The sequence below is a fragment of the Papaver somniferum genome, chromosome 11 (assembly GCF_003573695.1).
Source record: "Papaver somniferum cultivar HN1 chromosome 11, ASM357369v1, whole genome shotgun sequence".
NCBI lineage: Eukaryota > Viridiplantae > Streptophyta > Magnoliopsida > Ranunculales > Papaveraceae > Papaver > Papaver somniferum.
In genome coordinates this window covers 108,023,374-108,037,393 of record NC_039368.1, presented here as the reverse complement: position 1 = coordinate 108,037,393, position 14,020 = coordinate 108,023,374, and the positions used below count along the sequence as shown (strand labels likewise).

Genomic DNA, 14,020 nt, shown 5'->3' with positions numbered 1-14,020 from the left:
GTACCCAAATTTGGTCGTGACTGTGGTTGCTCTAAGAAAGTATTCGGTAAATTGAGGGACAAGCAGAAGGAAGAATGATGAATAGGGTCCCAATGCATGTGATATCCAGAGATGGAGGATTGGATGATCTCATTCGCATGCAAAAATGATCATTATTTTGTTGGAAGAGGGACAAACATGATTACCTTAAATCAAGCCGTCAATAGTGATCAGATCACACAACCACCGTCACTCGTATAATAATGATTTTAGTTAACCAGCAAGTCACCTCCGTGAATAAAGAAATCTAAATCTATTGCTTAACTAATTTTTATTGATTGCGAATCTGTGGACTCAATATGAAAACTGGGCCCAGTAAATGACGGTGATATATGTACGTAGTGTTGCTTAGAGCAACTGCAGTGGTGCGATCAAAATCAAAGATCAAAGATCAAAAAAAAGACCAAAGTTTGGGTTTAGTCCGTGTTGTGACGCAACGGTACATGATTAAAATTTCGTCAGGCGGACTTTTTTTTCGTAAAATTTCATCGGCGGACTTTAAAAGTCCGTCCCATTCTTTGTAACTTTCATCAGGCGGACTTTAATTCTTTTTTTTTTATTTAATTTGAATTTTCATCGGGCGTAATTTAAATCTCCGCCCGTTAACAAGCGTACTTTAAATTTACGCCCAGCAACAAGCGTACTTTAAATTTACGCCCGACTATATTAGACTTTGGGATTTGGTCGCGACCATATTTGGTCTGGAATTTGATCTTTGGTTGGGATTTGATCTTTACTCCGTCCCACTGTGTTACGATCTCATCCCAAATTTTTGGTTATACTCGCCCACTGTGGATGCTCTTAAATCCTATCCATATCCAATAAAAGCGAGAGAATAACTGTTTTTGCATGTAAGGGTGCGTTAACATTGACAACCAAGTTAACGACAGAATTTGGAGATGGGGTTCAACTGCTGGAATGTAAGTATTTCTTTAACCTTAATCCTATTGCTATGCTGTGTGTCTAATGAAGGGTCTTGCATCTGGAAGGGAATTTGTGATGGTCTTGACATTGTTAGAAAGCATGCTGTATGGGAGGTAGGAAGTGGTAATGATATCAGTATTAGCTTAGCTAATACTGTTGATACTCGTTTTGCTTCAACTAATATTGAATATGTCTCTCAATTAATTGATAGTGGTACCATGTCTTGGAATGTTCCCATGATTACTAGCCTATTTGATAATGCTACAGTTAGTAAAATCCTTGATGTTAGGATTCCTTTTAGTGGAAAAGATCATATTAGGTGGAAGCCTGGTCCCAATGGAGATTTTACTGTTAAATCAGCCTATAAGACTATCCTAAATAAAGTTAATGCATCTAATACTGCTGTTGATTTGAAAAACAAATTTGCCACAAAATTTGTTGTACTTTCTTTGGAAATGCATTACTGGTTGCTTACCTACTAATGATAGATTGGCTAGACATTGTCAGCATATTAATACTCAATGCCCTAACTGTAATGGTTTCCCTGAATCAATGAATCATTTGTTTATTGAATGTACATTTGTGAAAGCTGTTTGGAATTCGGTGAATGTGAAATTTGCAAATGAAACTGCTAATGTTGTTTTTCAGGATTGGTTATTGAGTATGTTTCAGGTAAGTACATCACACAACATAACTGCAGCAATGTTGGACTGGTATGCCTTTGTGATCTGTCACATATGGAAGGCCGGATGCAAAAATGTCTTTGATGGTGTTACTATGAATGTTAATCAAATATCTCTTACGATAACAAATGATTACTCAGACAGGTATAGAATTAGTAGCAGTCATATCACTGAGAGAGTCTCTGGCATAACCACCATTGGCCAGTGGACATGTCCTCAATCATCTTTTGTTAAACTCAACTTTGATGCTTCTTTCAAAGAAGAAACTAAAGATGTAGGAATTGGACTAATATTGGGCAATTGTGCGGGTGTTAGAGATGGAGGTAGATGTTGCTGTATAAAAGCAACAGACCCAGAACAAGCGGAGGCAGAGGCGCTGTTGGAGGCAATTATTTGGGCTAGGAGAAAAGGAATAAGGAAACCGCATCTGGAAGGGGACCGTGAGAATGTAATCAGATCTCTCAATGGCAGTTTAAGCTCAATCAAATGGACAACTAGAAATATTATCTTAGATAGTATTTATTAGATTATTTTGAAGAATGGTTATGTACCCATGTCCATATAGACATTAATCATGTGGCAGACTCAATAGCAAAACATACAAGAAACTCAAGTGCTGATGTTGAATGGATTGAGCCAATCCCTTCTTGGCACGTATCCATAAGCCTTTTCAGCAATATAAAATTACTATCTTTCTTACTAAAAAAAATAACGACAGAAATTTTAAAGCAATTGCTTGTACCATCGTCCTAGATTTTGATAGAATATTAGATGCATTCTGCTCACCTAAAAACAGGGCATAGAACAATAATTTTGTAGTTAAGCACTATCCCCATAATTCTATGATCAGGCAAATAATTAAATGGTTGGTAATATATACACTATAGCCAAAATGGTAATATACACAACATAGTTCCAGTATATTCAGATTTTTATTTGGAAAACTACTAGAAATGTTATACATGTTGGAATTATTTTTCAAACCTAAATCCCTATGAGTTTCGTTGATCATACTAAATGCTTTGATCCCCATGAATCTGTTAAGCATTGGTTATACTGAGGCGGACACGAACACAATCCAATTCTCAAAAATGTAGGATGTTATATATATATATAATAAATATGTACAAATAGCACCAAAGCAAAAGAGCTGGTACAATGGTTAGGGGTTACTATAAGAAGTTAGTTAGGTGTTCGAGGTTCGAATACTTTTCACCTACTCAGGTTATGCATGCTCTTGTCTTATATATCCATTTTCTAGCTATGTTTGGTTTCTATTTTCTTTCTGTGTGAATACTGATGCTTTCTTGAATAAATCCCCAAATGATTGGCTTGTGTTCTGGCTGGTTGATCTTGTTACTAAATTAATTGATGAATGTCAATGTTTTTTTGTTACTATCTTACGGACTATTTTGAGTAGCGTAAACAATCCTGTCTTCAATAATCTCAAAGAAACCCATTCATTCAGTTGTTATCAATAGAGGCAGAGCTGTGCTTTTGACCAGGAAAGCCAACTTGCAGAGCTCTTCTAGTATCATTATTGGTTATAATGACAAATGGACCCTCCCGAGTGGATAAAATGTAACATTTATGGGGCCTTCTATGAAACTTCCTTGGATAATGGTGCATGCTATGTGATGAAGGATTTCTCAAATAAAGCTTCATTTTTTGCATCAATAGCTTTTGATGTTGAGTCTGCGGCTAAAGCTGAAGCTGAAGCTAGAGCAATTTGGGCGGTTCTGAAAAATGTTGTGGAACAGAAGCTTACTCACATTATCATTGACAGTGATGCTAAGGATCTCATTTACCAATTTTGTACTGGAAGGTTGATCCAAGAACATATGCTATCTTCAAGAATATTCAGGTTTATTCCTCCTGTTTAGTTGCTTGTCTGTTTACTTTCCAACTTCGGTTATATAATTTTAGCGTAATGGGTTAAACCAAAAAATTCTACTATGTAGTGGTATGCACCTCCAATCTGGCTTCTACCAATTATTGAGGAGGATCATCATCATTTTTGAAGGTCGTTGCTTAGCCAATATATACTGTGAAAAGCACGACCATGCCAAATCCAGTGAGCTTGGTGAGACAATATCACCCTAGAGTCTCATTTCAAGTTATGCAACTAAAACATACTCGAGTGTGGAGGTAAATATTGTCAAGGTGGATAAAGAGCCAAGGCAGTAACTTTGAGTAATTTTTCAGCTACTCATTGACTCAAAAGCTAGTATGCGACATTTGATTAGCTCTTTTTGAATCTAATAAACAAGTAGAACTGGACAAACTATCGAGTCTTAATCAAGACCCATTTGAATAATTCTACTTCAGACTAACTTGGCTAGTTTGGGTCTTAGAGAAATTATTTAAGGCCTATCATTTTCTTCCCTCAACCTAGAGAAGGGGATATGGGGTGTCTAAAGTGTACGAAAATACTAACCTTTGAAAAAGCGACGGTCTAACAGCCGTATAAAAATACTAACCTTTGAAAAATCGACGGTGTAACAGCCACATCCAATATTTCGTTTAGGCAATCTGAATGAACTAACTCCAATATAATCCCAAGAGAATCAACTAGACAGTCAGACTCAATCAAGGAGAATATATCCAAGATTTATATCTCAATTTCTCAAATCAATCTGCAATCGAACAGATAGAAATTTGTGAGTCGGATTAATAAGAGAAATAATTTGGATGGTACCAAAGACAAATATCCAAGCGTCAATCAATTTCAATCAACAACCAAAGGTTGGATTCACCAATTTATTGAACTACACAAAACCTGTGATATTTCAATTATATAAAAAATATAATGCGGAAACGAAATAACACAGACACCAGAAATTTTGTTAACGAGAAAATCGCAAATGCAGAAAAACCCCGGGACCTAGTCCAGATTTGAACACCACACTATATTAAGCTGCTACAGACTCTAGCCTACTACAAGCTAACTTCGAACTGGAATGTAGTTGAGCCCTAACCAATCTCATATTGATTAAGGTACAGTCACGTTCCTTACGCCTCTGAATCCCAGCAGGACTCTATGCACTTGATTCCCTTAGCTGATCTCACCCACAACTAAGAGTTGCTATGATCCAAAGTCGAAGACTTGATAAACAAATCTGTCTCATACTGAAAAGTCTATTGAATAGATAAATATGTCTCCCACATCAATACCTACGAGTTTTAGTTTCGTCTTTTGATAAATCAAGGTGAACAGGTACCAATTGATACACCAGGCTTATATTCCCGAAGAACATCCTAGAAATATCAATCACCTCACAATAATCTTATCGTATGGTAGTGAAACAAGATATTGTGGAATCATAAAGAATGAGACGAAGAGCTTTGTGATTACACTTTATCTTACCTATCAGAGATTAAATCTCAAGCAAATCTTAGAGAAGATATTACTCAATAGGATAAAACAAAGTAAGATCAGAACAAGCAACTACAGAGAAAATAGTTGGTTGTGGCTTCATAATCCCAATGAAGTCTTTAAGTCGTTAACCTATAATGGTTTTAGAGAAAACCTAGGTTAAAGGAGAATTGACTCTAGTCTCAACTAGTATCACACAGGAGGTGTGGGGATTAGGTTTCCCATTTGCTTGAGTTCTCCTTTATATAATCTTCAAATCAGGGTTTGCAATCAATGTTACCTTGGTAACAAGCATTCAATATTCACCGTTAGATAAAAACCTCATTAGAGTCAAGCTAATATCTTTCAACCGTTATATTGTATTAGCTTGTCACACACAAATGAAATATGCCTTCATTTAGATATGGATAACCGTACCTAAACGTGTAAACTTGGTTGGCTCAACAATAGTCAACCGAAGTTAGCCATATGAACACACTTTCATATCAACCTTGTTCATCTTAAACACAACTAATTCAAATGACTCAAATGAAACTAGTTATAAAGTTTTTCAATTGTTTATATTCTCATAGAAGTATACAAGACACAATTGAAGCAAAATCGGTTTTGATTCACTCGAATCGATTCATGAAAATTATAGCCACGGTTTGCAATGAAGTAAACATACATAACCGCTTTTAGAACTTAACCCACTCAGGTACGCAAACGGGTACGCATACCGTCGTTCATGACCGAACTCAATTGAATCAATACGCATAGGGTATACACACTATCGTTCTTGGACTTCAACTGTTGAATCAGTACGCATACGGGTATGCATACTAAATTCCCGGACTTGGAATACACTTGCAACAGTTAGCATACAAGTATGCATACTGTGCTACATCCAATCAAAGGTTAATTGTTCTAAACTCCCATTTCAATCATTGAAACATTCTTTGAAGACGAGAATAGTTGTATCACACAAACTATTAGCTTCAAAACAATTTTCAAGTGATGAAATGATCATTACGAAACATTCCGAGTCTATATCAAATGATTGTCTCACACAAATCATGTAAGATGTTACCAGGCGATTTTCACATGATCATATTTTGACTTTCGTCAAGAATAAAACATGAACTTGGTTAAAGCGAAAGCTTACCAACACATATTTCGAGGAATGTAAGCGAGTTAAACTCAGCTCGAAATATCAAATGTGTATAAAGTAAAGTCTATATAGCTGTACGACTTTTGTCTCAATAGGAGATAGAATATAAATAGACTTCTGAGTGATATATGAGTTCAAGTCTGCACACACCTTTTGTTGATGAAGTTCCACAAGCTTCCCTTAGTAGTTCTTCGTCTTCAATCGATAAACGTCGTGAAGTCTAAAGCTCAGCTACACATTCTATCCTAATCTGAGACATAGCTATAAGTAGACTTGATAGAAATCAAGACTTATAGTTTTGACAACTAAACTTGAAAAACAAGCTTAAGATATCAACGCTTGCGAGTTCGACCGAGCAGTGCTCTAACAATATCCCTCTTTGTCAATTCTAGTGACGAAACTATCAATATATACATATGGGTTACAAAATAAATAAACTTTGTAGCTTCTCATCCAAATGCTTGATTTCCTTGGTTCTTCACCATTACTCGAAATATTCGTCACTTCCAAGTACTCCAGTGATTATGAACGTGTTCAACTCAGCATCATAGTTGTTGAAATTCTGTAGCCATAACAATAAGAAAACAATTGTTCTCAATTAGTGTTATATAATGTCATAGTATTATTACACAACATCAAAGTTCAATTGTATCACAACTTTGACAATAATATAACGGTGACATGTATCACTCCCCCTTAGTCAATACTTCATCTCACAATAAAAACCACACCCCTACATAATGATCCGTAAACCATATGTATTTGTATGGTGAACTACACAATAGTTCTCCCCCTTTTTGTCAATATAAATTGGCAAAGGAGCGAAAACTAGCGGGATCATAATGAAATTCTCATAGAGATACTTCATAAGTAAAAGAGAACATATCAACTTTGTTTCGATGATTTCACATATTCGAAACTTAGTGCATTCATCAAGGAGTTTATAAAGATACAAGATAACTCTTACAATATTCCACAGCCGCACTCCCCACAAAGTTTTGGCAATTAAGCACAAGTTCAATTAAGAACTCCCCCCCCCCCCCCCCCCCATAAAATGTCATTCTCGAAAGAACAACAAGAGCAACCTTACTTTTGCAAGAAAAGAATGATTTCTTTGGACATTAAAAAATCACATGAAACATGAATTTGTATCCAGAAAACTCAATTAAATTAACCACAAAGGAATCTCAATGATTAATTTAATTGGAAATGCTCAACATAAGAAGACTTACGGAGCCGTACAGTACTTTCACGTAGAAGTGGATCAGGGAAAGATCAATACTACGGAATATTCAAAGATTCATTTTATTTTTCATCAATATTTGCATAATGATAGAATAGACTTAATCTTTGCAATTCAAAAGTTCATTCTATTTTCCATCAATATTTGCATAATGACACAATATACTTAACTTTTGACATATATGGGACAATCATAATTCACGGACGTAAACACACATATCCCATAACACTATTTCCAATATATGAAACCATTAAAGATTAATACTGCAAAATCATATTCCAAATAAACTTTAAAATTTAAATAAATAAATCTAAAAACATTACAAGATGAAAATCGTTGGCAATAGCTATGTGTAATCACACTATATGTTATTCCAAACCCTAGTTATCCTTATTAAAATACAAGAATAAATTTTCATAAGAAATTTCTTAGACATAATAAAACTATAAACATAATCAGCAACCAGGGATCGAACAGAAACACGTTCATCAGTTGATTTCTTCAATTTAATCTTCACAAATTCAAGATTTTTTGTTGTAATTTCAAGTTGACCACGAATAACCTCAAAATCTCGAAGAAGATTTCCAACCAATTGAGATGACATCTGAACTAGAAGATTCTTTTCATGACCAACTGCATGGTAGCAGGTTATGAAATCAGGGTTCTAGTGAAACTCAATGACTTTTCCCTCTTCAACTTTGTCATCCTTTTTGCCTCCACCTATTGTACATACCGCAAAATCTTAAGAAATATTGAAGTTACGGAACGAGTATATATCAAGAGGATTCCATGATATATATACGAGATTTTCATAGGGAAACCCTAGGGTTACTCGTTTACGTTCGGTAAGGGTTGGGTGCACGAACGTTCGTGGTTATGAACCAAGTTCAAAACCAAGGAACCAGATGGAGCCTATTTTTAGAAGTATGTTTTTGATAAAAACAAATTCTAAAGACAGAACAACTTATCTTAGAAATAGAGCACAAGGTAATTGTTGAAATCAACAAATCAACTGTCATTAAGGAGAGAAACGAAGATTTTCAAAGTGAGCAACAAAGAGAATTTTCTCAAGAGTTACAGATCAATTATATTACATCATGTAATAATTAACTGGAGCAATGATCAACATAAGATGATCATTTTTATTATTATTATTTTATTTCTTTTAACAAAAAAAAAAACACAAAAAGCACATACAACAAAGACCATTTTGTCAAGAAAAAGAGTTTTTTGATAATTATGAGCATCCTCTCATGGTCTCAAAAAGGATGTACATTGTAAGCAGTCAAGTTGTAATTTGATGAGCATATAGCTCATCAAGGGTATTGACATTTTCCCTTTTCCCCTTGGGTCTCATCAGGAAAGTCAATATAGTTAGTCTCAAGAGAATTAACGAGAGGAGGAAAACAGATACCTGAAGCTGTCGCCTTCCATGACTTCTTAATGCTGCGCTTGAGTCTATTTATACCGGTCTTTAGTTCCGAAACACGCTGTTGATATGAATATACTCGGGAACGATTGATGCGTTTGATCCAATACTTCCTTTAGTCACTGAAGAAGAGTTTGAAGAAGTTTTCTTACTCATTGGATCAACAAAGCAGTCATTGGTCCGTATAACATAATTATTTTTACGATTGTAGAAAGTCGTTGTGTTATATTTCCAGGAAAGGCTTGGCTCACCACAACACTTTTCTTGTCTGACAGTTGGACATTTAAGACCAGTAATATGAGAACCCGATTTGATTACTTCCTTAGACATCCAGATAAGAATGTTATGAAGTTTTTCATTTTGCAACCGAAAACGACATCTCTTCTCAGGATGACCTTTGTTTCCGCAATAATGACATCTGAAGGGAATGTTATTAGTCTTTCTCATATGAGTAGGAGGTTGATTTCCTTTGTCTATTGAGGTCTCTGCCGCAAAAGGTAATTTTTTACTTTTTCCATTAGTGCAAGTTTTCTGCAGGAAATTTCTATCAGTACAAACAAAATTAGTCTTACTACTGCTTGGAGTGTCTATTCCCTAATAGCCCAAACCTCGCGTATCACGATGTTTCTTACCAGCTCCCAGCATAGTGGATAATTTTGTTAAACTAAGATTAAACTTTTTCAAGTTTTCTTCCAGCATAATTACCTTGTTCTGAGCAGCAGAAAGCTCATCCTCCAATTGTTTCTCTCATGAGATAAAACTGTTTTCTATGTCTTTAAAATAACATTGCTGGGAGATATATTTCGCTTCAGGTTCAGCAAGTTCTTCTTTCAACAAAAAGAGATTTCGACCAAGATTTTCACATTCAGAATTCTTTGAACGCACATCTTCTTCTCGATCTTTAAGAAGGGATTGTAAGAGATTGAAAAATCGGGGGTCTAAAAACCACACCCAATGTTTCGTTTAGGCAATATGTATGGACTAACTCCAATATATTTCTAAGAGAATCAACTAGACAGTCAGACTTAATCAAAGAAAATACATCCAAGAGTTATATCTCTATTTCTCAAATCAATATGCAATCGAACAGATAGGAATCTGTGAGCCTGATTGATAAGAGAAATAACTTGAACGGTACCAAAGACCAATGTTCAAGTGTCAATCAATTTATATCAACAACCAAAGGTTGGATTATCTAATTGATTGAACTACGCACAACCTGTGATATTTCAATTATATAAAAATATAATGCGGAAAAGAAATAACACAGACACCAGAAATTTTATTAACAAGGAAACCACAAATGCAGAAAAACCCCGGAACCTAGTCCATATTTGAACACCACATTGTATTAAGCCCCTACATACTCTAGCCTACTACAAGTTAACTTCGGACTGTAATGCGGTTGGGCCCTAACCAATCTCACACTGATTAAGGTACAATCGTGTTCCTTATGCCTCTTGAACCACGCCAGATTCTCGCACTTGATTCCCTTAGCTGATCTCACCCACAACTAAGAGTTGCTAAGACCCAAAGTCGAAGACTTGATAAACAAATCCTTATCACACAGAAAAGTCCATTAAATAGATAAATCTGTGTCCCACATAAATACCTACGAGTTTTTGTTCCGTCTTTTGATAAATCAAGGTGAACAAGAACCAATTGATACACCGGATTTATATTCCGAAGAATAGCCTAGTAATATCAATGATCACCTCACAATAATCTTAATCGTATGGTAGCGAAACAAGATATTGTGGAATCACAAACGATGAGACGAAGATGTTTGTGACTACTTTTTATCTTACCTATTGAAGATTGAATCTCGATCAAATCTTAGATAAGATAGTACTCAATATGATAGAACAAAGTAAGATCAGAACATGCAACTACAGAGAAAATAGTTGGGTCTGGTTTCAGAATCCCAATGAAGTCTTCAAGTCGTTAACCTATAATGGTTTTATAAAAACCTAGGTTAAAGGAGAATCGACTCTAGCGCAACTTGTATCACATAGGAGGTGTGGGGATTGGTTTTCCCAGTTGCTAGAGTTCTCCCTTATATAGTCTTCAAATTTGTGTGTTCAAAAATGATTATGAACATTTTGTCCTATATGATTTGTTATAATTCCATAAATATATGATACATGCCTTTATCACAACCAACCACATCTTTCACAATACGATGTTATTCCTGTTGTAACGATACAAAATTAATATTGTCAACCATTACTTACCAGCACCCACCACCATTACTTCTTCCACCACCACCGTCAGTGGCGGAGCCAGGATTTTGAGAAAGAGGAGCAAAAAATCTTGGAAAGTTGGTTACAAGTGCAAAATGGACTTTGTACCCCATTTTATCATTAACAAAACCAAAAATAATTACATTTGGGCTTGGATCCGCCCCTGATCGCCACTAATGTTTCCGCTTGCACTACTTTATAAGATCCGCCACCGCTTTCACTACCGCCACAAATGTCTATTGACATTATTTTTATTTTTATCAAAATTATTTATTAATGAAAATAAATATTTATTAAACCAATTAAGGGAACATTTATAATTAAAATTAATAATCATTTATTATGGGCAATTAGTGAAACACTAATTAACGTGAAAAATTAATATATCATTTATTATGATTAATTAGTGACACACTAATTAATAAAGCATAAGTTGAACAAACCACTACCGTAGATTTATGTCCATCCTAGACAAATCTCGGTCGTTCTTTATCTAGCCTAACTTAGCCAAGCTTTGTTTTGTATTCTAGATTTGTTCATGAACAAACCGATTTTAGAACTTAACCCACTCAAGTATGCAAACGGGTATGCATACCTAAATATCCAGAATTGGTCTGGGTTTGCAAGTATGCGGACGGGTACGCATATTGTCGTACTTAACCAAACTCAGTTGAATTCCCGGACTTGAACTGTTAAGCCGGTACGCGTACGAGTATGCATACTAAGTTCCTGGACTTCAACTATCAAATCAGTATGCATACGTGTATGCATACTATGGTTCCCGGACTTGGAATAACTTGCAACAGTTAGCATACAAGTACGCATATTGTGTTATATCCAATCAATGGTTAATCGTTCAAAACTCCATGTTAATCATTGAAACATTCTTAGAAGACGGGAATAGCTGTCTCACACAAACTATTATCTTCAAAGTAATTTTCAAGTGATCAATAGATCAATACGAAACATTATGAGTCTACATCAAATGACTGTCTCACACAAATCATGTAAGATGTTACCAGGCGATTTTCACATGATCATCTTTTGACTTTCGTCAAGAATAAAGATGAACTTGGTTAAACCGAAATCTTACCAACACATATTTCGAGAAATATGTAAGCGAGTTAAACTCAGCTCGAAATATCAAATGTGTATAATATAAAGTCTATATAGCTATACGACTTTTGTCTTAATAGGAGATATAATAGAAATAGACTTCTGAGTGATAGATGAGTTCAAGTCTCCACATACCTTTTGTTGATGAAGTTCCACAAGCTAACCTTAGTAGTTCTTCGTCTTCAATCGATGAACGCCGTGAAGTCTAAATCTCAACTACATATCCTATCCTAATCTAAGACATATCTATAAGTAGATTATAAATCAAGACTTATAGTTTTGGCAACTAAACTTGACAAACAAGCTTGAGATAGAAACACTTGCGAGTTCGACCGAGCAGCGCTCTAACAATCTCCCCCTTCGTCAATTTTAGTGCAAAAACTATCAATACATACGGATTACAAAATAAATAAACTTTGTACCTTCTCATCCAAATGCTTGATTTCCTTGGTTCTTCAACATTACTCGAAATCTTCGTCACTTCCAAGTACTCCAGTGATTCTGAACGTGTCCAACTCTAGTTGTGAAGATCCGTAGCCATAACAATAAGAAAACAGTTGTTCTCAATTATTGTTAAAAAGTTTCGTAGTATTATTACACAGCATCAAAGTTCAATTGTATCACAACTTTGACAATAATACTACAGTGATATGTATCACTTCCCCTTAGTCAATACTTTATCTCACAATGAAAAACACTCCCCCTTACATAATGATCCGTAGACCATATGTATTTGTAGGATGAACTACACAATAATTCCCCCCCTTTTTGTCAATATAAATTGTCAAAGGTACGAAAACTAGTGGGATCATAATGAAATTCTCATAGAGATACTTCATGAGTAAAAGAAAACATATCAACTTTGTTTCGATGATTTCACATATTCGAAACTTAGTGTATTCATCAAGGAGTTTATAAAGATACAAGAAAAATCCTACAATATTCCACAGCCGCACTCCCCACAAAAAATTGGTAATTAAGCACAAGTTTAATTAAGAACTCTCCGCATAAAATGTCATTCCCGAAGAACAAAAAGAGCAACCTTACTTTTACACGAAAAGAAGGATTTCTTTGGACATTAACAAATCACATGAAACATGAATTTGTATCCAGAAAACTCAATTAAATTAACCACAAGAAAACCCATCATTAATTGAATCAGAAATTCTCAACATAATAAAATTTACGGAGCCATACAATACTTTCACATAGAAATGGACCAGGGAAAGATCAATACTGCGGAATATTCAAAGATTTGTTCTATTTTTCATCAATATTTGCAAAATGATATCATAGACTTAATCTTTGCAATTCAAAAGTTCATTTTATTTTCCATCAATATTTGCATACTGACACAATAAACTTAACTTTTGACATGTATGGGACAATCATAGTTCACGGACGCAAACACACATATCCCATGACATTATTTGCAATATATGAAACCAATAGAGATTAATATTGCAAAATCATATTCCAAATAAACTTTAGAATTTAAATAAATAAATATAAAAACATTGCAAGATGAAAATTATTGGCAATAGCAATGTGTAATCATAACATAGGGTATTCCAAAACCTAGTTATCCTTCTTAAAACAAAAGAATAAATTCTCAAAATAAGTTTCTTAGACAAAATCAAGTTTCTTTGATAGCTTCATATCTTTGAAAAGCTCCATCATAAAAGGTATCAATGATATCCTTAATTATTTTGACCGTAGAAACTCTATGTTCATGGGTTAGAACATTAACTTTTCGATCAATAATACAGGAAAGCTGCTTAGCTTTGACACAATCCACGATGAGTTTCTTCTGATTC

The 14,020-nt window shown here is 34.8% G+C and overlaps 1 protein-coding gene across 1 annotated transcript; it reads left to right on the top strand.

Moving 5' to 3' along the window:
- The first annotated feature begins 890 nt into the window (after positions 1-890).
- LOC113324881 lies at positions 891-2,172 on the top strand. Its single transcript, XM_026573162.1, has 2 exons — positions 891-959; positions 1,612-2,172. The coding sequence occupies exons 1-2, from the start codon at positions 939-941 to the stop codon at positions 2,170-2,172; spliced, it is 582 nt and encodes a 193-aa protein (XP_026428947.1). The 5' UTR covers positions 891-938.
- The last annotated feature ends 11,848 nt before the right edge of the window (positions 2,173-14,020 follow it).

What these genes read in the sequence shown, in the direction of transcription:
- LOC113324881 (XM_026573162.1), top strand. Translation starts at nt 939, where the DNA reads ATGGGGTTCAACTGCTGGAAT. An exon ending in TGGGGTTCAACTGCTGGAAT is followed by an intron (nt 960 to 1,611) that starts GTAAGTATTTCT and finishes GTTGTTTTTCAG; the next exon opens with GATTGGTTATTGAGTATGTT.